The following is a 26336-nucleotide window of genomic DNA, read 5'->3' on the forward strand; positions in this document are numbered from 1 at the left end:
GTGCTGATGTGTTAAAAAAAAAAAAGTCACATTCAATCTTGGGATTTTTTTTGTTCAGAGCATAAAGAACAGTGGCCATTGTGCGAGCCTCTTTAAGCCAGGCTTGTTGCCATAGGAACAACTGCGGGCTTATGACACTATATTGGTTTAGATGTAGAGAGGGAGGTCAGGGAAGAGAGGAAAATGCTACTCTTATCTGCAAGAGAGCAGGAGAGAAGTAGATCACACAGGACAAAAGGAGACACACCAACCACCACAGCCAGTCCCTTTATTGTACACAACACCTCTTTATTTACTGTCCATCCTAAATCAGTTCATTTTCATGTATTTAAATCATTTAATTGCTACAGAGGCACTTGACAAAGATTTGCAAAAAAAAAAAGAAAAGAAAAAAAAAATTTACAGGTTGGTTTCCAACCCCTTCTGCCAGGTCCAGGCACGGAAGGAGGGAAAGAGGAAAGAAGACAGGGCACAACCATTAGGAAGAAAGGCAGTATGACCACAACCCATCACACTACAGGGAATTACAGTCCAGGCTTCTCGAGGTCAGGCTGAAGTGACAGGGGATGGGGACTAGGGCCAAGAAGACATTCATCACTAAGATCATGCACTAAGATTTTAAGGGCTTGTGGGAGATTTCATGTAAAAGGTCTTCAATCTTAAGACGCTGTTTTATGAGCTCATTTGAATCCCTTTGACACTGTCACTGACAGCCAGACCTGTAGAGACATACAGGGGAAGAGAAAGCAAACTGTCCCAAGCGTCTGTCCTTTGTGAAGGCTTTAAAGCTTCTTGATCTTGCCGGTTTGGCTAATTAAATTCCTCTCTTCAGTAGTGAGAACAGAAAAACGTGCAGACGGGTTCTGTAGACAGTGTGCCTTCATATACACCACAGCTCCCACCACCTACTGCTCACAACCACTACTGATCAAATCTAAAAAACAGAAAACCCCCGTAGCCCAACTTCCCTCCCCACACAGATCAGTTTTCCCCTGAAATGGTTTTAAATGGTCATAGAGCGATCAAAAGACACTCATTATCAAATGATCACAGCTCCGTAGATGATGTGTAGCCCCCACATGCCCAAACAATATAAACAAACAATACATTTAGACAGCTAATCCCTGTAGCAGAACCCCAAAATTAAAGTCCAGGAGAAGCTGGAGCGCAAAAGCGTTTACAATTGCAGCCCAAAAACATCCAAAGAAATAACAAATGCCCCCAATTATAAATAATGTATCAGATTACCAATCTCTTCTCCCCTGCATCCAAGTCTAACGTATGAAATGGCAGTTAATGTTTCCTTTTATTGTGACGACGACAGTTTCATTAACGTTGGGCCTTCGATTTGAATCATCGGCGTGTTTTTGTCATCAACCCGGCAACGAAATGAGATACAAGTGCTAACTCCCCATTATAGGCCAGCTATATACAAGGTTTCCAATGCATGGAAGCAGAACAATAAATGTCCTTGACAGCCAAGTCAGAAAGCGATGTGCCGACTCCTGAGCGCTGAATAACATCTTCATGCTCTACATCCCACCAAGTTGTACCCTCGCTGAGAGAAATCTGTATTTTGTGAAACAGTTAATCCAGGAATGAACAAAGCCTACCCGAAGGCCAGAGGTCCCTTTGGGGGTTCAACGGAGACTAAAGGGATTATAATAATTCAAGTCTTCAAGTCTAACTCAGAATTACGTGCGAGAACGCATCTCACTAAGTGCAGACGGCCTTCGGCCTGTCCCTCTCCCCCTGCAGGATTTCTGTGCATGGCGCCCTGGTAACGGACCACAACGTCCCCGTTACCAGAGGACGGTTGTACGGCTACGTGGCTGCGAGTGCTCCGTTTACAGCGGCCACTCTGGTTGACTCGTTGTGGAAGGATAATTCACAGAGTGGGATTTCAGATTTTCCAATGTGATTTTTTTTGGTGTGCTTTGCTTTTTCCGGATTGCGGTCATTAAAAAAGACAAAGCCACTCAAATAAAATAGGAAAACCCCTCACAAAAACCACCCCAAAAAGGTAAGTGGCAGCACCAAAATAACAACAGTGGCTATTATTTTTCATTAGGAATCGGTTATTAAAGGAAAACACGGTAGAGCATCAACAACAAGTGTGTGTGTATTACACAGAAGAGGGCGTCTCAAAAAAGGTGGAGGCAGGGGAGAGGAAAGCCAGTCTGCAACGGTTAATTAGTTATTTAACAAACTTCTGCTGGACACCTTGTCAGAAGAAATAAACCAGTTACTATAGTAGAAAGGATCTCAAACTGAATTGCATACATCATCTTTGACCGATGGGAGCTAGATGCATCACACAGATCAGCAGGGATTTGTATTACACAATTTCCACAGCAAGGGCTTTCTGGTGTTCACGGATACTAACAGCATTAGCACATTGCTTCAAGAGACATGTTGATACCATGCACATTATGCTCGTTATCAGTTAGCCCCTCCCCCCCGAGCCCGCACGCACACACACACACACACACACACACACACACACACAGACCACACACACGCACGTCTAGTCTAGAAGGGAGTGCTCGGCAGGGCGAATAATGGTGGGCCGATGAGAAGGAGCCCCAGGGGGTCTGCGGCTGCAACGGGGAGAAAAGATACAGATCAAAGAGTGAGACGCACTCAGAGAAACCAAACAACCCAACAGGGAGAAAGAGGGGAAGGGGAGGGGTGCAGTGGGAGTGAAGGATATGGATGCCTAGAAATCATTTAAAAACATTACAAATGGGGGGACAAACCATACCTGGGACTCTTAGACAAAAAGAAAAAAAGCCTTGAATAATTGTTTGTGACGTGACCCAAATTATAAGGAAGCGCGTGACAGTAACAGGAAGACATACCTGGGCACACCGGGCGGGACACGGGCCGGCCGGGAGGGGATCATTGGGGGCGCGCTGAAGGGATCCTGGTGGCTGTTAAAAGCGTTGATGGGAGGTCCTGGCCGCGAGGGGATGGGGGGTGCACCAAAGGCAGGGGAGGGGTTGAGCGGTACTCCGAAAGCCGGGGAAGGGTTCATGGGCGGTCCTGGTGTGGCGCCCCGAGCAGCGGGCGGACGGCTAGGGGCCGCGGCAACTGCGGGGGGCTGCCTGCGCTGAGGGGTGGGGCTGAGAGGGGGCGATACGGTTAATAGAAATCGACATAATACACACACGGAATAATCTCGTTAATGACCAGCAAGGCATTGCAGAGGGAATGGTTTTCTACTCTCATCCATAAAAAAAAATTCAAGTGGTTATACCAGAAACCAAACCTAAATGCTAACTTACCCTCACCTAGTCCGACATGGCAGCCCAAAACTCATCTCACCTGGTTTCTTGCCTCCAGCTGTCATTTATGGGCGGGGGCACAGGGGTGGAGATGGTACCCGTGCTGATGTCGCCAATAATGAGCAGCGCTTCCTTGAGAGCATGATACATGCGCAACATTTCGTCTCTACGCTGCGCCTGGTCGGCCGATTCCTCCATGAGGGTGGTCTGGTCCCCAGACGAATAGAGGTAGGCCAGCAGCTCTGAGTGGATGAAATCTTTTGCCTGAATGGAAGTTAAAAGTGTAAAAAAGACAGAAGGCTGCAATGTACACCGCTAAAAATAAGAAGAAAATATGTCTGACAAAATTCAAAATATTACACTGAAGGGGGAACAAAAGAAATGCATTAATTGGAGATATTTAATTCTCAAGTAAATATTAAAATCCCATGAGAGCTGCTTTGAGCAAAAAACTTGTTAGCATTAAATATATGTGTGTGTGTGTGTGTGTGTGTGTGTGTGTGTGTGTAGGTGTTGGACTGTGGGAAGCCGTGAAAAGTGATCTCACCACAATAATAAAGCCTAATAAATGTACACTGGACATGGCACTGGGAGCATGCACCATAAATCCTGTTAATTAGTGTCTTCAAGTTTACGACCTTGAGCTCATGGACACATTGTGAAAACTCGGCTGCTGTTGCTACTTAAACGAACAAGATAACAAAACGCTACACTGCACAGCTCTATCGTGCAATGACGTTGAAGTCCAATTAAATAGCACTTTATCTGGTCCCAGCTCGGATCGCTAGTTCATGAGGTGCTTTGATGACTTTTATAAAGAATATAGGATGCCACGTTTTGCTGGATAGTAGCAGATAACCATCAGGATACATATAGGCTTTTACCTCACCATACACAGAGAGACCTTTGTATAAAAACACATCATTTGCTATGAAAGATGAGCACCAAGCAGAAGAACAATATGCACTCTTACAGCCACGTGTTGCACTGAGAAAGTGGATGTTTACATTTAGGTTGTTGGGGGAACGAAGTAGGTACTTGGATACACTTCTCCAGGCAGCTCAACACTTGGGTGTGCATCTACTCTCTCACTGTGCATAGCGGTGGTCACAGCTTGAGAGACTTCCTATCTCTAAATTACCCAGAAGTGAAGCGCAGCAAACGACATCACAGTAACAGACCCTGATGATCTCTTTAATTCGCTTCCCCCAGTCTGTTAATTGGCTTGTGTCTGCTGCTGAGGACTGTTGGACTCACACTGTTGATCATGAGGTGCATGATGGTCTTGGGCACGAGGTCTCTGGTGGATTTGTTGATGATGCCGATGTACGAATCCACCAGGTTGCGGATTGTTTCCACCTGTCGCTCCAGCTGAGGATCCATGGAGAATGTGTCTGCTGGGGCCGCGTCTTCATTCTCCGTCTGCCAATCAGCAACACACAAAACACAGGATAAACACATCTCCCGAATTGATCTCGTTGTAGAAGTAGAAATGATGACCCGCAGATGCATGTATCAACGACCAACGTAATAAAACCACAAATTCTAAGAAACGTAAAGGCACATACCTGGTCCTTCTCGGGATAGACGCCTGCCCTGAGAAAGGACGCTTTCCAGCTGTCCACATCCTCCTGAGAATCACAGGCCAGTTCTACCTGACGGAGATCCTTGTACACGTTCCTGTTCAGATGAACAAATGACAAACTGTAACTAATGGTTTGAATCAAAAAACAATGTCTGGTTTATATGATCATATATATATATATATAACGAGTGCTACCACCTAAAAATTTTTTTTGATGATTTGTTGCATTTTGGCTCTTATATATTATATTATAATATTTTGCTTTAGCCGCATTGCAGCCTTGTGGTTGAAATGCACTTATTGTAGGCCGCTTTGGATCAAAGCGTCAGCTAAATGACATGTACCGTAATACAATAGGTTATTTTGTACAATAGGTAAACAAAACCATTTGTAAAGAAGACTTTCTACATCGTAAAAGCATTAAAACCTGTATGCCTTTCTGGCATCTTTTGTAGTAGGAGATTCAAAACTTTGGAACGGCAGTGTACATGCACAAAGAAGGTGCCTGTAATTCACACAAATGTGTTCAATAAGAACATAAACCTCACCTCTGTTCAGTGTTGAAGATTGCAAAGATGTGCTTTGTGGACATAAATCCTTTCTCCACATCTCTGAGCTTCAGGTTATCCAGAGGCAGCATATACTTCTTTTCTTTCTCCTAGCAAGAGGCAGACAGAAGAAATACATCTTTACAGCAGATCTGAGCTCTGGAATAAAAAACATGTAACGTCATAAAGTGAGTAATTGTACACAGTTTATAATGGAGATGAAAACAATGATCCACCAACGAGTAGATTTCATGCATATCTTTTAATGTGGACCACCATCGGGCTGGTGAGATAGAGCAGTGCATGATGGGGGACAGGGGGAGGTAGAAAAGGCGGAGCATGAGGGAGTTCTAGGGGGATGTGGTGCCAGCTTTCACTGTGGAGCAGAGACATCTGGAAGCATTTACATCTGCACATAGAGCCCAGAGAGTAACATCACTCACGGTTTCACACATTCCTCCTCCCCCACCCACCCCCCCACAAAAAACATGCACAAGCCTGAATGAATCGAACCAGCGCATATTATGGGATTTGGTTGTGAGAAAAGTAATGCACTCCTATAGATACAATTCACCGCCCAGGAGACGGGAACACTCAAGTGGACAAGAGTGTCCCCCACCCCCCCCCCCCCCCGCCCCCACTCACACAACCCCCCCCACCTCCTGTAACTTAGTACGATTTCCTGGAAATTCCAAAGTCGGTTCCCGGCTGGAACATTTCAGCCCGCCTGCCACGTCACTTTGCCTCCACCATCCTCCCTCTTTCTCTTTGCTTTTGCTCAACCGATGCAGAAACGCACCGTTCCCACTCGGTGTTTGGACGCACTCAGGCCAGTGGTTTTCCACCCAAGCAGTGGAATCTTTTTACCGGGTCGTTCTATTTTGCTGGCATTCAGGCCTCGGAAGATCAAGCGGTGAGTAAAACAAATAGAAAAGGTTTTTGCCCTCATCACCGTTCTAGAGAAATTAATCTTATTTTTTTTTAATTGGTATTATAAATTGATTTAAAACGCATCTCTAAAACTAGACTTGGATTCAAAATGTAAACAATATTCATGAGTGCACTTAAAGTTACTCTCCAAGTCTTTGAATATTACATTTGAAGAGCCGATATATGATATAAAGTGCAGTGTGCACTACAGAGTGTAGTTAGTTGGCCAGAAGGGAATACAGTCCAACGGTGTCTGGATTTATTTTACCAAGTTATAACATTAAGTTAGAAAAGGTTAGATTTCCATATTAAGCTTTTAGTAGTTGGTTACTTTTGTCGTCGTGTTTCACTGGGGTAATGTTTGCTTTCTGTGCCCTCTGTCCTACTGTGCTAGGGCAGCGACCTGCAGCCGCAATGACCCCGGGGTCCTTCCTCCCATCAGAGACTTCTCACCCCCCCACCACCCCCCCCTGCCTGCCCAGTGTTCAGACTACCTGTTCATCCGGCTGCAGCTGAACAGTAGTCTGCACATTGGTTAGGCTGGGCTGGGACACGCACACACCACCACAGCCACCTTTGTTGACCACACCACAGCTCCCCCGACATCGCCACAAGCGGTATCTCCATCGCTATGTGTCATCTTATCTTTGCTATCCATGTGCAGTGAAATAGAGCACTGAAACCCCTCTCACCTCGTCATCTTTGTACCAGGACAGGGACTCTGCGGTGAGAACAAACCAGTACTCCTTGGAGCCACCCTTCATGATGCTGATATTGATGGTTAGCCAGCCTTTCCTGATCACCTGTACGGAGACGAGAGATGGTGGAGAGAGAGAGAGAGAGAGGAGGGGGAGTGGTAGGGAAAGAGGGGTACCAGGAGGATGGGAGGAAAACGGCTTTGTCAATCAGGCTTTTGTGAGATATAAGAGTTATCGGGATGCTACCGTTTAATAAAAGCTTACCTACTTACCTTCTAGGTCCCTATAGATCTGGATGTTTTGTTTTTTTACTTAGTATGCCTATATGTCAAATATATGCACTATAACACAGAAGGTTTGGGTTGAATGTGAATTGTATTGTATGAATGAGGAGAGAACAAGGCAAATTGTGTGCTAAAGCCTTAAAATAGTTTAACAAACAGAAAATAAATACTAAAAACAGGACCAGATAATGTCCAGACTATGCTAACTGGACACAAAGAATAAAAGTTCATGGTAGTATGTCAGTATCAGTGGATCAGTAAAAGCGGGCCTACTAGTGAAAGCAATGAAGTAAGGTTAGTTGGGTTAACTGGACTCGGATATGCAATAGATGGCTAGTCAGCCGATCCGAGAGGGAGGAGAACAAACAGACTGAGAGGGAGAGTGGAGTAAATTACTGATAAAAACAAGGACACCTTTTAGAGGAGCCCTCTTGGTTACGGTGTCTCATCGGTCTTTTTTTCTCTTTCAAGTACAATGGTAGGAAAGTGTGCTCTAGTTCTAAGCAAACCAAAGAGGGAATGTCCATTTCAAAGTCTGCTTTAGGTTCCTAGTGTGCTCTCCCTCTCCATCCAGCAGACTGGAGGGAGTTTTTTTTTTGGGGGGGGGGGAGGTTAGTTAGAGCCAACATAAACTTGGAAGAGGAAGCACATGCAGAGGGCTTAACTTTAGTTTGCCTTGGTGGGGAAATTACTTAAACTTTTCAGAACCAGTCTCAACCTGTTCTAGTTGTAAATGTTACAACCAAAGTACCAAGTAGACACAAAAAATATTCAGATGTCACATATCAAATGAAAGTATTCAATCAACTTTTGTGAAATTAAGTGTTTCAAGTGGTTAATTATTAGATGTACCATGTGTTAATAGCTCAAAGGATTTAAAAGGAAAGAAATGAGAATAAGTAGTAACATCTAAGTTAGTCAATAGGTTATGAAAATAAAAAGATCTTAATGAGAAATGTTTTGATCAATATCTCTGAAAAACCTCAAAGCAAAGATCAGTCACCACACCAAACAGATTCTGATTATATAAATAATCATTATTGACTTGGAGAGAGGGGGTATTTTCATTTTGCAAGACCAATGTTGGAAAGTGTTTTAACATGCATGCAATCCATAAATGAAATCGTTAGACATGAATTCAAAGATCGCCGATTTAAGTGGCTCCCTGCTGCCTCCCCGTTTGGTCCCTGCTGTTGTTTAGGATGATTCTCACAAGGCAAACTCTCGAGTCACAATGCATGAGGCAGCAGCAGAGGTATAAACTCAAACATCAGAACGGACGCCATTCCTCGGTCAGTGGTGGAAGAGTCCCCATTCTCTTTGTTGTTGCATTGCAAAGTGCAGAAATCTTTTGTGGGGATCAACTAAGTTTCCTTTTAAACATTTGGTGGTTGAAAAAGGTGAAGGTTAGTAGAAACCTGAAGGTGTGCAATTAAAGACAATTACTGTCTTATTAAAATAAAACCAAGAATTACAAGAGCAACCCTGCCATGTGTCACTGTTGAGTCAGTTCCAAATTACTGGTAACTGACTGCGTGCTAATGCCAAAGTTGGAATTGATCAATCTGAAAACTCTACCTTCTCATCTTCTCCCTGTCCGCCAAGCTGTAGAGGGGTAAAACAACTCATTACGGTGCGGAATCAACTCCTGGGTTTTCAGGGAACCGTTTGTGCAGATATCTTGCAGAATTTGGTCTTTTCCACCCTAACCATACCGGCTAACGTGTGTGATGGCCTCAGTCCTTCTGCATGGTCTACCCCTGCTGCCCCCATAGCAGGCTGCTGTTTAAATCTTTGGGGGTACTTACCAGAATCTCTCCCTGCAGTAATGGGAAAGGGAGGGGAGGGTTAAAGCAGAGGGGTGCAGTAGAAAACCAAAGCAAAGAGAAATATGAAAGCAAGCAAGCAAAGACGAGAGAGGAGGATGAGGAGGAGAGGGGAAAGGGTAGCAAGTGGAGAGAAGAAAAACAGAAGTGAAAGAAACAGCAGGGAATAAAAGTTCAAGAAAAAAAATGGTGAAATAGTAGGGATGACAGGTTTGGAAGATCGAAAAACAGGAGGAAACAAAAAGTAACAATCCATGAGACAACCAGAGAAAAAGAGGGAGAGAGAGAGAGAGACAGAGATAGAGAGACAGAGAGCAAGAGTTACATGCAATTAAAATTACTTCAGGTAAACCACAATTTGGTTATGTCCTATCTGTTGCTCTGCTGATAGGTGCCACGTCCATGCACATTCTAGATTTCTATACAAAAAGGTGCTTGTGAGTTAATGGGAAGGTAAAAAACAAACCAACCAACATAATTCTGTAATTAACTATTTGCTTTGTTGGAGAACAACATGCTTGGGTCACATGCAAAAAGCACATAATTAATAGCCATGGAAACAAGCGCTCATTGCAGAAAAGCAGGGAGGCTGAGTCTTCTTTAAGCTCATTAAGGCAACTCTCCACTCACAGAAACTGCAATCTCTGATGCCCAGAGGACGTACTATGATCACATTTCAAGATCTTATAGAACACACATTGAAATACAAACACACATGGCTAGATATCAGTTTGGATGAAACATTAAAAAAGGAGGGGGACATTTGTGACATTGTGAATACAGACAGTTTGGTGTGAGGATTATAAATCAATGGGTAGAGTTATGTATTGGGACCATTCAGTCGAGATGGATTAAATGCTGTGTTCGAAATGAGATATATTCCCAGAGTTGACTAATGGGAGACATCAGTCCAGGGAGATTAAATCTGGGACTGCTGAAAAGGCCACTGGCGAGTGATAAAACGTACCTGGTTGGGTATGGCCCTCTTCTTGTTTGCAGCTGTGTTCCTCTGCTGGGCACTGTCATTACACAAAAGATGGAGAGGAAAGACAATACTGATTGATGGCAACACACCAAACACAATTTGTTTAAAATATACACAATGTATGTGTCACTATTCCAGTAATATTATTTTTGTTTATAATGTTACGTTTCCTGTGTTAAATATCTTGCATTAGGCTATCCGTCTCATTCCGCATTATAAAGTTCTACTACTCCCTCATAAATGCATGAATGGACATGAAAGAACAACCTACTCCCCAAACCTCCACCCACACCCTCAGATCTGCAAGCAGCTCGCTCCTCCGGGTCCACAACACCAAGCTCAGCACCACGGGCGGCCGACACCTTTTGCTCATCAGCCCCACTCAAATGTCTGGCCACGCGATGGTTTCCCTGACCTCCTGAGGACCCCACGGTCAGTGGACTCTTTGAAATTGGTCTAAAAAAATTCTTATTCAGGAGGACGTTTTTACTTTATTTCAACTATGTTTTACTGGCTTTGTAGCACTCGGAGATGTGTTGATGAAGAATGTGTTATAAATAAACTATTATTATTGTCTGGGTTTAGTCCAAATCCAAAGTATTTTTATTTGAACATATAACCCTCCACATATACTCCGGTGAAAGTGGCTCTTGGACGACGTGGAGGGTGAGACTGTCTCTACTATCACACACACGCACACATCCTTTCTGAGAGCCCACCTGTTGTTGCTGTACCCTGGGGGGCTACCATCATCCAGCCTTCTGTAGTCAAGACTGAAAGTGATGTCATGAGAACCGTTAAACTGTCCCAGCTGACATCCGATACAATGTAGCAATCTTGCCATGCAGCGGCTGGGCATGAACTCACACACGCACACACACACACACACACACACACACACACACAGAGACGGGGGGCTTGCTTGGTTACTGTAAACGGCACAGCCGACACAAAGGAGGGGAGCTCCTCTCACCCACATGCTACACCAAAGGACTTGATGTTAATTCAACCCAAACTCTAAACCGCGTAGAGATACGCCACAAAGAAACGGTTTCCCAAATTTAAGTTAACTTGCAAAACGTTGAAACATTATTTCGATGGCGACCCGTCTCGTAATCTGTTATCTGATTAGAAGAAGAAGAGGTCGGAAACAAAACAACCTCAATTTTTAAAGAAAAAAATTGAAGTGGTCAAAAAAATTTCTCAGTTGGGCTTTTTTTTCCCTATTTCTCTTTTTGCCATTTTTCATGTTGCTCGAAGACAAGGGAAGAGTACACAGCAGAAAAAAAGATGATCAGTCTTAAAGTTAAATGGCGCCTACGTCAGAAATTATTCTTTGTAAACACCGGTTTGTGCAACAATGAACATTTTATGAAATTGAATTGCTCCCATACAGCTTTTCTAAAGCATTACTTCAAAATGCACACACAAATATGTGAATGGAAACAGCATCGCCAACAGTGCTGCGTCCGTTACGCAGACAGGAGGTGCGTTGCATGCAGGACACCGAGGCGGCCAATAAACGCAACCTCGATCAATGGAGCAGCCACCTCCCCCACAGGGAGACATGCTCGGATGTGGCTGGATGACTAATTGGCAAGCTACACCACACTGAGGTGGTAGCTTAAAACATGTGGTGAACAATAAGCGAGTGGGGGGGTTCTGTTGAGCAGCAGATTTTGTCTTCTCCTTTGTAAACGTGCAGAGTCACAAGTGCACCTCAGACTATCGACGGTATGTAGTTGATGGGGCCACGATGCCTGTGCTGTCGGCACCGAGCTGGAAGTTGGCCTAGAATGGGTGGGGTTACATACTTGGCAAAGCCTATGAAGTCCTCATGATTGGTGTTGATGTAGGACAGCTCAATGTCAATCAGCAGCAGGACCTTGATAAGAGGGAGAACATTGTGATTAGGCCCGAGAGGTCCTGATTAAACACCACTCACTGACGGAACAAATGCGAAAGTGCTCATCGGCTTCTTTTAATACTTCTAGCTAATACAAAAAACATTTTAAGATTCATTTAGTCCTGGTTTTGTAGTCAGGCTGATTCCATCAGCACTGAAAATTGTAGAGGTGGTGGAGTTAAAATATTTTTGTGTTGCAAAAGGTTTATTAACAAATTCAATCAGCTTGAGTACAAAAGAACCTAGGGCTGTCACTAGTCTTGTTTCTGGGCCCAGTGCCGTTTCTTCTGCTGCAAAACAGGAATAAAGGTCTGAAGTCACCGAGTGAAAGTGCTTTCCTAACACAGCCATTACCGGATTTTTGGTGAAATCGGTGAATTGAGGAAAGTAAATTTGCAACTCTAAAGAAGTTTTGGGGACTTAAGAAAACATTTGATGATTCAATAAAAGCTTATCAAAATTATCTACTAAAATCTATGAACTGCTTTTGATGCTCAATTTGAGTTCCAAGCACCAAACTGCAGCAGGGCTGACCAGACTGCAAACACACACAAACATTCAATCATTTGGTTAGGTTCCTATGAAGCGCCAGCATCCACCAATGGAAAGGCCACATTATCTTTTTATAGCTCTCTAGATGACAAATGCTGAAACAAAACATAGCAGAAGGGTCCCACAATGCACTCCGTTATGAGTCAGAAGATGACAGATGACACGGTGCTAACAGTGGCTTTTCAGGCATCTGTTGACGATTCCACCTTTAGTTTTACAAGCGTCTCAACATAACATTGGAGCATTTTTGCATAAATACTATTTAGTCAACATGTGAGCTACTCACCTGATCCTTGGTCTTCCCTTCTCTTTCTCTGACGTGAGTTGTGACGATCCTCTCAGTCTCCTCTCTCAGTCTGGGATAGGAGTTGAGCTGAAAAGCAACACAACACACAGCTGCAGCGCGGAAAAGAGACAGATGCAAACACACACACTGACATGTGAGCTAGAGCTTAGTAAGACTTACCGATACGTTTCAGAGAGAAACAGGAGTGAGAAGTGAGAATAAGTGGAGAACAAAGAAAAGGGAAAGAGTCAAGTGACATTTTAGTGTCACATATATTCAAACAAACTGACGCACACAAAAACACACAAAAGTGTTTGTTTGTTCTAAAAGGTGATGAAGTACCTACTATCAGCCAGGGATGACTTCATAAATTATAAATAATAGTGGTAATAGTAGTTGTTTTCCCTCGTGTTAATCACAACAAACCAATTTACAATACATTCAAAACAATCATCCCTAGCTGATTTAAGGTTTTATTTTATCAGTGAAGACTGCTGAGACAGAGGGGAAGGATGTGTGGATTATATATTATCTTCTGCCGCAAGACACGCCTCGTCAAACTGCATCTCGACTAAAAACATTAACAAATTGGAGCACTTAAATTGCACTCGTAGTGTCTCTTATCGACAAGTTGTAAATCGGCTTATTTGATAAAATTGCACTTTGTTTCTTGTTCTTCCGAGTTTGTATCTCGCTTGAAATGCAGTTATTGTAAGTCGCTTTAGATAAAAGCGTCAGCTAAATGACATGTTATGTAATCATGTCTGAAGGGCAAATTACTTTATAAAGTGCAGCAGCGTCCTCTGTCCACAAGGTGGCAGTGGAGCACCGTTGCTATGGAAACACTCCATTCAGACTTTCACTGCACCAAAGGGATATTACTATCATCCGGTTCAGCACATTGTGGAATTTCAGTCTGCTATAAAGGTCAGCGAGGGAGCTTCACCTGGCTTTGCTCTCCTCGGATGGACTCTCTCTCTATAATAGGGGGGAAGCAATGTGAGGGGGGGGTTCAAACGGTGCAACAGCCAGCTGGCTGATGGACATTTAAAGTTGTGCTTAAAATGATGAGTCGGTGCTCAATCTGGATGGTAGAGGATGGGACAAAACACACGTCTGAAGCACTGGGCACTAATGACAGGGGGTTGACCATTTTACTGGAATAACAAAAGACATTTGGAGAAGATCTAGAGATGCACCGATTACAATTTTCTCACCCGCCAACTCAATTTTTTAATTTAAAATTGTATTGTTGCATAACATTGAAAATATGCACAAAGTTTCTGGAGCTTCTCAGTTTAACTGACATAAGCCTCAATGTTTAAAATGCTTTTAATTAAGGCTGATTTTCCAGGAATTGTTTTGGAATTAAACTTTACAAGCTATCGTCTTATTCACTCCCCCTGAGGAACATGACTGAACATTGTATTGCAGCTGCCACTGTGTAGGCAAAGTACATTTGAGTGCGTGTGTGTGATCATTATTCCTTGAAAGTGTAACCAGCTAAAAATAAACAAATCGGATGGAGGTCCCGGCTGATCAGCCATCGATTGGTGCATCTCTAAGAGGAATGAGTCTTATTACGACGTCTTCCCAGCAAGTGTTTCCCTGGTTACCTTAACAGCACACTTCATGACGAGTGCGGTGAGCTGGGACACCACGAGGTCCACACATTTGAGGCTGGGCTCTTTGAGTTTGAGGATCTGCTTTTTGACTATCGTCTCGAAAGCCAGGTCAGGGGTGAAGAGCCCCGTTCTGAAAGGTCATGGGGTCAGATTGCATGTTGTTGTTGGGGTGGTGGTATAGAGAGAAAAAGGGATAGGGAAAAAAAGGGGGAAAGAAACAAAGCGGAAAGCCAGGAAAGAGAGAGAAGAAATAAATAGAAAAGCCTTTGTTCAGTTAGTCATTTACAACTGTTCAGAGACAAATCAAACATAGGCGGACAAGCCACAGATCTCCCACATCCTGTTCTGTGACAAGCCAGTTCTGCTCAGTCTAGGTCAATATTGTAAAGATGGACATGTCACCACCAGATGTAATTTAAATCCAGAAGATCTTAAATTCAGCTTAAGACCTTTCCTTTCCTTTGTTTCGCTGGCTGTGTGGACTGAGCCATGAGACCTGCAGCTTGTCCAGGCGAGCACGGAGATGCTCAGACAGTACCCGAAACATCCCGCGTGCGCGACAACACGTCACCCGTCACAACACTCCACAACACGACGGTGCCGCCTGCACACGGGGCTAAATCGGGCTGGGCTGGGCCGAGAGCAAACCGCACAGAGCATTTTTTATTTGTATTGATTTTATTTTCAAATGAGAGAACGCAAAGCATTTTTGCTGCGGAAATCTGTTGTCTAATGTTCTGCGCCAGCGTACCCTCTGCCACACCCGCGGACGCTCCCAACCCCGTGTTCCGGCTAGGTCGCGAGGTGCTGACACCGGCAGTACCTTGTTGGAGCACTGCCTGACTGTGTTGATGAGCTCCTGAATGACCAGATCGATACATTTGAGACAGGGCGTTTTCAGCTTAATGATCTGCTTTTTCACGATGACCTCAAACGCCAGGTCTGGAGTGAACAGGCCCGTTCTGAGGACGCACAGAGAGACAGAGGCACAGCAGCAGGCCGACAGGACAGTTAACACGCATGTGGGTAAACAAAACAGATGGGTGGTTACAGGACTGAGGAGATCTGAGGTTGTGGACAAAGAAACAGAAGATGTGGGTACTGACAGTCACAACAGGGGAAGGGAGTGGTAAATAAAAAGAGGATACAACCACAAATAAGATATGGCAGACTGGAGTGAGAAACCTGATGACAACAATTATTGCAGCAGGGGACTACGCTTTATGGAACACAAACCCTCGCCTTGGCAGGCAAAAAGAGAAAAACACGAAAGAAAACACAAAAGAAAAACTCGTTGGAGTGCAAAGAAAAGGAATTAGAAAACCTATGCAGTACAGTAGAAACAAGGACAAGTCTGTTTCTTTGAATCGGCACGATTGGCCTGTGATTGCATGGCTTGATAGCGAAGGCAAAGAAGCAAAGCGTTTTGTGTTGAAACTGAATATGGGTGGTCGCTGTGCTTGATGCATTGATTCTGCTCTACTTGCCTGACGCCGTGGACGTTCTTGATTGCGTGACTGATTTCTCGCCTCAACTCCTTCTCATCGAACACAATCTGGGAGACAGGGTGGGGTTGAGAGCGGGGTGGGGGGGCAGGGGAGAAGATTCAAGTGATGCTTTAACAAATCCAACAGTACTTTAAAGACAAAACGGCAGGAGATTAATACCCAACACGTCACTGCTTTTCACACTGACCTTGACCAGTTCAAAGGGAAATCGCTCGTGGAAGATGCGATTGATTTTAGCGCCGCCCGACAGCTCGTTGGTGTCCACCTGGTCCCCGGAGCCTTCAATGCACTTCTCAAAGTCCACGCCAAACTGCTGCACCATCCTGATGAGGGTCAAGCACAAACACAACATCAAAGTTAAAGATATCCCAAAAAGATGCACTGCAAACATTCAGTTCTTTACAGTTGAGTGGAACTTCCAACAGGTTATGGACTCTATGCGACAACGGCGCCTGCAAAAATAATGGTCAGGAAAGATGATGTCTTTAGTTAATTGGGTGGCAAAGGTTTGTCATTTTAAAAAAGTTGGTCCCTAAAAACAACATAAATAACATAACATAATAACAAATACATTCATTTTTCAAGCTTCATCAGCAGACTAGTTGACAAGCTGTGCAAAGTGAGTATGCTGAGTTTGAATGAGCAGCAATATTCAGATGCACTCACTGCAGCAGGGCCTTGGTCTTGCGTGTTGGGTCATCTGGACGGAAGTTCTTGTACTCCTCCACCTCCTTCTCCAGCGAGAGGAGCTGACTCTGCAGCTTACTGCGCAGACCAGGAAGGGTGTCTCTGATGTGGTTGGTCAATTGCTAAAGACAGACAGAGGTAGCACTGTTGTTTTAGAGAATCTAATTTTTGTCTGGGATGGAATCCCACTTTACGATCTAAAAGGCACCAATGGACAGCAGACCTGGTTGAGTGTCTTTTGTAGATGTGGCGTGCCCATGCGCTCTGCAAGATGTCTGTAGCCAGGGTGGGAGAGGAAGAACTTCCTCTCTGCGGCCATGGCAGCGCGAATGTCCTTCTTCCCATCAATGTCCTTCTGACTGCGGTTCACCACACCAATGTAGCCTGCACACAAACGGTCACACAAATAGTCACGCCAGAATCAAAACCTCAGACTTGCTCAAAAGTCTGTGAGCATCATCATCACCTCGTCGCAGTGGCAGGAGCTTATTTTCTAGGATGTCCTTTGCGTCCGTCCCTTCATCCATCAGGTCCAGTTTGGTTATTACACCAATGGTGCGCAGACCTGCACAACATAAGGGGATACCACATTGATTCAAACATCCTAATTCATGTCGTACAAGATCAAACAGAGGAAATGGGGCTTGTAAAATATGAAGAAAAACTTTGACGAGTGGTAATTGATGAATATCCAATGTTATTTCTCAGTCTCATAGATCGCAAAAGAACTTAAAGTAGTATGCCTGCGCCAACCAGTCAAATGGCAGTTTCCATCCATGTTGGTACAACCTGTCATCTCTTCTCCCTTTATTCTCTTAGACCTTATTATTATAATTACCATATGGATTCTTGAGTGAGGAACAACTCACGTCACACTGACCTTTGACCACAAAACTGGAATCATGTCAACATCAAATCCAAGTGGATGTTTGTCGCAGATCTAATGAAATTCCCTGCGGGTGATCTTGAGATATTGCTTCCATGAAAATAACGGACGTAACATTAAAGGGACCTTGGCCTCTAAAAATCAAATATCACATCCAAGTCTGAGAGGTTTTTTCCTGGCAAACATGAACTGCCTCCGGACGAAGCCGAGACACCGTCACAGACAGACGACCCGTGAACACAACTCTCCGGAGCATCTTTGACCGCTGAATTGCTGGCGAGCCGCACGCTTACCCTGAGGGTCCACCTCCTTGGCGATCTTCAGCGCGTCCGAGTTGGCCAGGTCGGTGTTGGCGGGTGTGACGGCCAGAATCAAACAGCTCTCCTTGGTGATGAACTGCATCAGCATCTCCCTGATCTGGTGCTCTATGTCAACAGGCTGGTCTCCAACGGCAACCTTTGTCATCCCCGGAAGGTCAATCAGGGTCAGGTTCAGCACTGAGCAACGTGGACACAAGCAATTGAGATGAGAATTGCAAATAATACAATAAAACCAAGCTGAGGTGACACAAATAGTCAATTATCGTATATCATAAGTCATATGATTCCATATACATCCATTTCTAGTGTGATTTGACATAATTTACTGGCTACTTGATTTGACTAGAAACTCAAATAGTGATAGATGTGTATTTGAATATTCCAAACCTCCTCAATAAAAAAAGGGCCATGTCCATGTTGTTCTAATTTGTTCAGATGGCGGTATTTAAATTACCGCCATTGAGGTTGTTACTTACAAGTGTTACATTCACGCATGGAATTAAACAGGGAATTTGCTGGGGAAATTCCGCCGAAGCAAATAAAAACACATTCAATTACTAGACAAGCAACTTGTATGATTCTTTTTTTGTTATGCTATAAGTAAGCAATACTTACTGTGATATTTCATTTTTGCTCAATTTAAAATAATAATTTAAGAAGAAGTAATTTAAAGATAAAATAAACACATGTCTATTGGATTGGCTTATCAAAACCATCCAATACTTTACTATATTGATTTGATACAATCGCAGTGCAAATAACTAAACCAGATGTATTTAAAAAGACACACACCTTGGTATGAATAGTACGGAAACATTTGGTACATCTTGTATACAACATGCAAAATGTACTTTACATAATAGCAGAGTGTTAACAGCACTTGGGTCGAGTCCATTACCGTTAGGAGAGTAGACCCTCAGATTAATAGGGATTGGAGAGATGCCTTTGTTGGAGCCCGTTATCCTTTCGGTTTCCGCTTCAATTTCCATCCGCACTTCATCAAAATCCACAAACTTTTTCCCTTTGCAGTGCAAGAATTCAGCATATTCTACACGCAGAAGCAACGTGAAGTACATGGGAGAAGGAGAAGGGGAGGGGGATTTAGGACAAAAAAGGTAAAAGGACAATATATTATTAAATCAAAGAGCACAGCAAGTAGCAGACAGCTAGCGTGGCCTGAGGCGGCGTCTGAGTTAACTCGTGCACTCACCGGCCTTATTGTTAACCAGCTGCAGAATGAGAGGTCTGCGGGTAACAATGCCCGATCCACGTGGAAGAAAGTCCCTGAGGGAACATAAACACAGAGCAGTGAGGAGGTAAATCAATAATAGGAGGGGGGGGGTTGTTGGGTTTAAACCGGGGAGGTTCGGGATCGAGAGAAAAGCGCTCAATTATTCAATACTCTTGATGTCCCTTTGCCTGCAGCGTGGCCTTCTGGTGAAGCACGGCATGCGGGGAAATGTCACGCCTCTGACTTGTCTCAGTCAATTTCTCTCGTCATCAGGGCTTAAGTAATCAATTCAAATCCAACCTAAAATAGAATTCAGACACGGCCTATCATCTAAGGACAGAACCCAGAGCTGCTCCAAAGACGATGAATAATGAAGCACCTCCTCCGGCAGGCAGTCATCTGTGATAATTGAGCTGAAATACACTTTTGCAATTCAAATGACACCTTTTAATTGCAAAATTTCGAAAAAAACCTTTAGGATTTCAGACGTCAGCCATATGAATCAGGATATGTCAACATTCAACCAGCATGTTAAATTTGTCGTCAGGAACTCAGATTTACGTTCAATACGTCAAACGATGATGCCAAACAGGATCCTTTAGCTGCAGCACAGAAACGACTGCTGTGCCGGTTAACAGTTAAATAACCAATTCAAACTCCTTCAATTGTCCAACAACAAAATCTAAACAGAACAACTATATTGTGAACATGTCTTTGCTTTTATACCTTTAAACACCGTGTAAGTAGCCCGGAGGTAACAAGAGGACAGCAAAAAGAGGTGCAGCCTTCTGACCTTCTGTTCTCTTAACTTTATCTGGCGCCTCACAGCGTCTACATAGCCCATCATACAGGACAACTGTGGTCATTGACCTGTGTTGATGTAGAGTTTGACCATGAAATAATGATTCGGTCAGCTGGGCTGTCTGTCTTGCGCTTTACCAGATGTTGGCAGTGATGAGCAAGTTTTGCCGTTTGCCAACTTGAAAAGAGGGTGAAGGAGAAGAGCTCAAGCCAATTATACTCTCCATGGTTTACATGGTTAAAAAACTGTTTAGGAAGATTCTATATACAGCGGGTGAAATAAGTATTGAACCATTTTTCTCAGTAAATATATTTCCAAAGGAGCTATTGACATGACATTTTCACCAGATGTTGGTAACAACCCAAGTAATACATACATAGAAACTCAAAAGGAGTTCAGAAATAAAGTTATATGTAATAATGTGAAATGACACAGGGAAAAAGTATTGAACACGTGGTGAAGAAAGGGAGTTGCAAAAAGGTATGGAAACGAAGACGACAGCGAAAACTATCAGTAATTAAAAAGCAATCCAGACCTGTGTCAGTGCAAATTAATATCAGATGGTTCGGTCCCAACTGATGGCCTACAAAAAGGTCTCATTGGCAAAGTGTCACACAAGACACATCCCATGATGGGTAAAAGCAAAGAGCTGTCTCAAGACCGTCGCAACCTAATTGTTGCAAAACACAACGGTGGCATTGGTTATAAGCTTCTAAATGTTCCAGTGAGCCCTGTTGGGGCCATAATACGGAAGTGGAAGGACAATCATTTCACCATAAATTAGTTTTGACAAGGTTGCTCCTCGCAAGATTTTTGACAGAGTGAAAAGAATAAATCAGAAGAGTTGTCTAACAGCCAAGGACCACTTGTGGAGCGCTTCAAAAAGACCTGCAATTAGCAGGTACTGATGTCTCAAAGAACAGTCAGTAACGCTCTCCACCGCCACGGCCTGTATGCACGCTCACTACGCAAGACTCCATTGCTCAAAAAATAAACATGTTGAAGCTCATTTAAAGATTGCAGCACAACATTTTGAAAAGCCAGTGAAATACTGGGAGAATGTAGTGTGGTCAGATGAGAGCAAAATGTAACCGTTTGGATGCCATAATACACACCACGTTATAAACACCCTAAAAAAACCCATACCAACAGGGAGGTTTGGAGGCGGGAACATCATGGTGTGGGGCTGCTTTTCAGCAAATGGTACTGGCAAACTTCATATAATTGAAGGAAGGCTGAATGGGCAAATCTACAGAGACATTCTAGACAGAAATCTGTTGCCATCTACCAGGATGATGAAGATGATAACGAGGGTGGACATTTCAGCAAGACAATGATCCCAAACACACAGCCATGGAAACTCTCCACTGGTTTCAAAGAAAGAAAATAAAGCTGCTAGAATGGCCCAGCCAATCACCTGACTTAAATCAGGTGGGCCAAAATTACACCAGAGCAATGCATGCGACTGTATGCGACATAAAGGAGACGTCTTGTAGCTGTCATTAGCAACAAAGGCTTTTGTACAAAGTATTGAATAAATATCAGTAAGCGTGTTCAATACTTTATCCATGTCATTTCACATTAATACACAACTTTATTTCTGAACTTTTTTGTATGTATGTATTTACTTGGGTTGTTTCCAACATCTGGTGAAAATGTCATGTCAATAGCTCCTTTGGAATTATATTTACTGAGAAGAAGGGTGACGTGTTCAATACTTATTTCACCCGCTGTATAGTAAAAAAAGTTTTGAAAAGTTAAGTATAAAGTTTTGTTTTAGGGTGCCTTTACAGTAAGATTTTGTAATTTGATGTCTGCCTGATAAACTTGTTCACTGCTGACTAACTTCATGGCCCATTTACAGGTAAGATCTATGGCCCCTGTTAGCTTTGGTGTGATACAGGCTTCATCAATACACGAGTCTCCTACGATAACGCATCCTGGGGCCTCACATTGTTTTGATATGTGTAGTTCAAATAAAAACTTGCATCATTCTACTTACAGTGCTTTGGTAGTTATTGTTTTTTTAGTTATTGTTCCCTTTTGGTTGCATTACAAACAGGAAAATGAAGAGATTGAATGCTGCAAGGTAAGTCATTGCACAACGCATAAAAAGACTAATCAAATGCTGGCAAATGCCATCTGTGCATCACTGTGACATACTAACCTACCCCGAGCATGTGTGTGTGGGAGAAGGGGGGAATACCGGTCAGAACTTTCTCACAACTTGTTTTTTCCCCTTAACGTGACACAGCACTTGAAGAATGTTGAACTTCCTGAGTCACGACCAAAGTTGCCTTGACAGCCACCAAGTGATGCTCCTCCACCCAGCCCGCTGTACTCTCCTCCCGATTATGCTGCTCTGCAAACATGCTACATCTGGTGGTAATCACTGGCCCGAGTCCTGGAAAAATCCCTGCAGAGCATGTCCTCGACCCACATTCTCTGTTCCCTCCCTACAGGCATGAGGAAGGGGGGAGAGGGGGTCGAAGAGGAGGGGGGGAAAACCCAGCGGGCGTCGGCCCGCCTGCTGACTTTAGATGGTTAGCGATGTGTCAACCACAGGACGGGAGCGCCGCTACTGTTGGACATGCTGACCGCCACCCCCATACTGCCGTGCCCGGCGTATTGGAGAACATTCTGCATGTTCCTTACATCAGCAGAAACCCAACAGGTCTGCGGTGGAGCGCTGGTGCCATATCATGCACACAATGTGGAGCATGCGGCCATTTGTTCACACGGCAGACCGTACACAAAAACGTGGACGAGGAGTGGCATTGAGGGAGGCTGAGAACAATGCAGCTATCGGCTGAGAAAAAGGATATAAATAGCAGGCTGCTAAGGTGCTGCCGAGAGGTCAGAACAAGAAGGACCTTGAGAAACTGCTAATGTACTGATGGTTAACTCCAGTAACAGGCAACTCTCAATAGATCATCAGCAGTCAAACAATGTCTCATTGACTCAACAAGTGGCTGACTGTCAAAGATTCACAAGAACAGAATGAATCGTCAACAAAGCTTGCGTGGAAATAAACAAAGAGTTGGTTTACAAAAGCACTTCTGAGATGATTGAAAAAAAAAAAGAGCGCAAAAGCAGAATTGCGCTCATCCACCTTCATAGAATTGGATAAACAGCATATTGAAAATAAGCACACAGCCAGGATTCCATTATTGATGCGCTGTAAATGATAGACGAGGCCGAGCAGATTGTGTATCGTTTCATGCATTATGAATGACCAAGCTAAGAGCATCAGTCTGAAGGGCTCCCTTCAGCCCTCTATCCATCCACGGCAAGATAAAGCACAAGCAATGGTGAGTAGGGCAGGGAGAGATGAGGAGAGCCAACTCCCCTCCCCCTGCCTGGAGCCCCTGCATCCCCTGAATCCTACGAACATGCAGGTTGTCCATGACAGATCTCGGACAACTTCTTCCTGAACTCCATAGACGCCTGACGGGGCTCGTTTTCAAACATGAAAACCGAGGTGTGAAACTCTCAGGTTGTCTGATTCACTCCCCCGGGAAGGCAAAGTACACAAAAACATGGTTGTGGTTTGGTGGGGCTTATTGGTCTCTATCCGTTGCCACTTATTGGAGTGGCGACGGATGTGTAATTATGGCTACCCGCATCGAGGCACCACAGTCCACCCCTGTGTGGACCGAGAAGCCGCACTTGGCAGCCCGTCTTTTTAAAGCACTACCAAAATCATACTGCTCAGTGGACAATCCCTTTGCGCTGTGCTGTGTGGAGGTCCGTTATTCTTCCTAATAGGGATCACCAGGTCCAGTACAGCGTCAAAGGGAAACTGCTACAAAGCTACAAAACACTCCTGGTTCTCAGTACTGTTGTTGCCACATATCAGATACCAACCTCCTCCACCCACAACAGCTTGCTGGTGTAGATACAACGTCTCCACTCCCTACTGCAGTGTTTTACAACTGAGGGGGGGGGGGGGGGGGGCAATAGTTGACCGGTGGTATAAGTAAAGCAAGCGGTCCCAAAAATTTTAATTTAAAAAAATAATAATAAGGCCCATTTCTAAACAGAGAGACAATAAGGATTTCAAAATGCCCGCATCAAACCAACAAAAGCCAGAAAATAAATAACACTAAAAAGGATAAATAAGAACACTTTAGCAAACATTGTATGGTCCACCTGGTTTATCAGGGACATCATGTTGCTGACACGCCTGCCATTACAATATAGCAGATAAACAGAAATGCTTCCAAAAGACAGACAGGTTCACAAAGTTGTGAAGCTGGTGAGTCAGAGTGATTTGATAAGCATCTGCTCAGCAAAGAACGCAGACGAGCAAAAGGTCAGAATCAAAACCCACACGGGTGACACAGCACAGCGAGCAAACTCACATGCACCTGAATTCTCAAAATGCGTCCGTCATTATATCCATATGACATAAGAAACACAAAGTAGATCATACCGACCCACAATTCCTTGCGGCAGCAACACTTTTAGTGATGTCACTCAGGCCGGCCATGAAAACAAAAAATATGCTTATCTATCCTCTAACATGTCATATTCATTTATATTCAAAGAATACAATAAGAAAAAAATAAATATAGCAAACCGTTAACGTACAAATGATAAAACAACATCAAGAAAAGTTGTTGCATTAAGTCTGCATGGAGATCAGGCAGGAGAAGGAAATGTAAATTACTATTAAATTAAATTAGCACTAAATTACTATTTTTACTGTCGCTGGGGGCCATAGAGAGGGTTTTTTTTCATGCCTGAGAACAAAGGGTTGAAACCTGTCACTGACACAAACACCATGCAACTCACCAAAAAAAGTACAATGCGGGAACCATACAGAAACCATTATCACTGACAGTAACAGCAACTCAGAGCTCATGGTTGGACACTGTTGTCACCACAGTGACTTTGCAAATCAATTAACCTACAGCACAAAAACAGAATTAATTTTGTGCAACAGATAACTGTACATGGATTTGGATAAGGTAATTGCTCCTCCAAAGCTCCAACATGCCCTTAGATCAACCATGACTCATCTCCACAATAACGCACCTGCCAAGCACTTCCGGGTTGAAGTACAAGTTGACCTTGTAGTTTTGAGTCTTTCACCTTGTCGGCGCTCAAGATCACTAGCACTTTTGCAACGGGCGTACAGAGTGCTGTACTTTCCAGTGTTTGGTTGAAAAGATAGTAAACACTAAAGTGCACGACTCACATAATTCAAACCACAAAGAGCGCATGAATGCAAAGTGCTTCAGTAACACAGTCAGTGGAATCGACGTTTCCGTGAACCGTGGCATGTTGACTACAGCTAGTATGTGTTGAGTGCTCTCACACTGCATAGCCCTACTCACCTGAATTAATGTGCACTGAAAGGTAGTCTAATCTGTGTGTGTATTTGTGTGTTTTCCTGACAGCAGACGTGAAGTGCTCTTGCCACTGTGTGCATGCCATCTTAACACCAAATCCCCTCCCTCTTCCTCTGTGATGGCTGGGCTGCGCGAGTGTGTGTGATCCCTGTGTGCATACAGTGAGTGTCAGTCAATAGGGTAGAAACCTGCTAAACAAGCTGTTTTAAAGCAGGCTTGTTTTGTTTCTTTATCAGTAGGGTGATCTCACTCCATACTGATGTGGGAGTGGACAACAGGACCTGCCTGTTGAGGAGCACTGCAGCACAACAGTCACACCACACAGAATACAGACATCATGTTTATTTCCTTCATTTCTTGTGGGTTTTGCCCACAACTCTAACAAAAGAGGAAGATGTTAATTTGAGGAAGTTTGGACTGGGGCAGATGTGAACTTGTGCTGTTGAACAGAATTTTGACAGAAGACTGTGTGCAGTGGATATGGATTCTGTCTGACAAAATCCACATCCGTAGGTAAAGGTGTTTGCTCACTCTGCCTCCACTTTTACTGATCTTTGGAAAAAATGTAAGGAGTCCCACATCTGAAGTATCACTAAAACTCCCATGAAACAGACCAAATAACAATCAATGCAAAACCAGAGGAATTTCTGGGTGTGGCTTAGAATCATAAACAGTGGCACAGGGACAAGTTCCCATTCAGATTAAAGGCAGAATAAGGAGATGGCAAAATAAGTCAAACGACCCTGGGATTTACTCTAATAGCCACGTCGTGCAATTTAAATACCGAAAGAGTAATTGAAGTCATTCATTAGACAAATCGTACTCGTGCTGATGGTTTTAGAGGGCATAAATATTGGGTATTTGCAATGGCCTCAAGAACAACTCTTAGAGCTCACATGAGCAGAGAACAGGTTTTCTTACACACAGTTGGTTAAACACTTTCTAGTGAAATCTAGGAAAGCTCAAAACCTCAGAAAATGAGTTTCATTCCGGTCCACTGGTTTGGAACGTGAAGATGTTAAACCTGTAGTCA

The 26336-nt window shown here is 43.7% G+C and overlaps 1 protein-coding gene across 5 annotated transcripts in view; it reads right to left on the reverse strand.

The window, feature by feature from the left end:
* The window catches only part of dnm2a (dynamin 2a), a 28258-nt gene that overhangs the window by 1194 nt on the left and 728 nt on the right, over nt 1-26336 (reverse strand). The window contains exons 2-21 of one of the 5 annotated variants that reach the window (XM_037477600.2): nt 19124-19197; nt 18812-18961; nt 17887-18090; nt 17174-17272; nt 16931-17091; nt 16687-16829; nt 16208-16343; nt 16000-16067; nt 15336-15474; nt 12888-12974; nt 11958-12028; nt 10126-10177; nt 8911-8937; nt 7043-7153; nt 5421-5530; nt 4856-4967; nt 4545-4709; nt 3328-3551; nt 2862-3125; nt 255-2600 (exon numbers count right to left, since the gene is read on the reverse strand). In XM_037477600.2, coding sequence (XP_037333497.1) covers nt 2528-2600; nt 2862-3125; nt 3328-3551; nt 4545-4709; nt 4856-4967; nt 5421-5530; nt 7043-7153; nt 8911-8937; nt 10126-10177; nt 11958-12028; nt 12888-12974; nt 15336-15474; nt 16000-16067; nt 16208-16343; nt 16687-16829; nt 16931-17091; nt 17174-17272; nt 17887-18090; nt 18812-18961; nt 19124-19197 — 2470 coding nt within the window. In that variant the 3' untranslated portion in view covers nt 255-2527. Of the gene's footprint in view, nt 1-254; nt 2601-2861; nt 3126-3327; nt 3552-4544; nt 4710-4855; nt 4968-5420; nt 5531-7042; nt 7154-8910; nt 8938-9140; nt 9153-10125; nt 10178-11957; nt 12029-12887; nt 12975-14503; nt 14643-15335; nt 15475-15999; nt 16068-16207; nt 16344-16686; nt 16830-16930; nt 17092-17173; nt 17273-17886; nt 18091-18811; nt 18962-19123; nt 19198-26336 lie in introns of those variants that run through there. The other 4 variants (XM_037477602.2, XM_037477606.2, XM_037477605.2 and 1 more) reach the window with 4 other exon arrangements.

The sequence above is a fragment of the Pungitius pungitius genome, chromosome 12 (assembly GCF_949316345.1).
Source record: "Pungitius pungitius chromosome 12, fPunPun2.1, whole genome shotgun sequence".
NCBI lineage: Eukaryota > Metazoa > Chordata > Actinopteri > Perciformes > Gasterosteidae > Pungitius > Pungitius pungitius.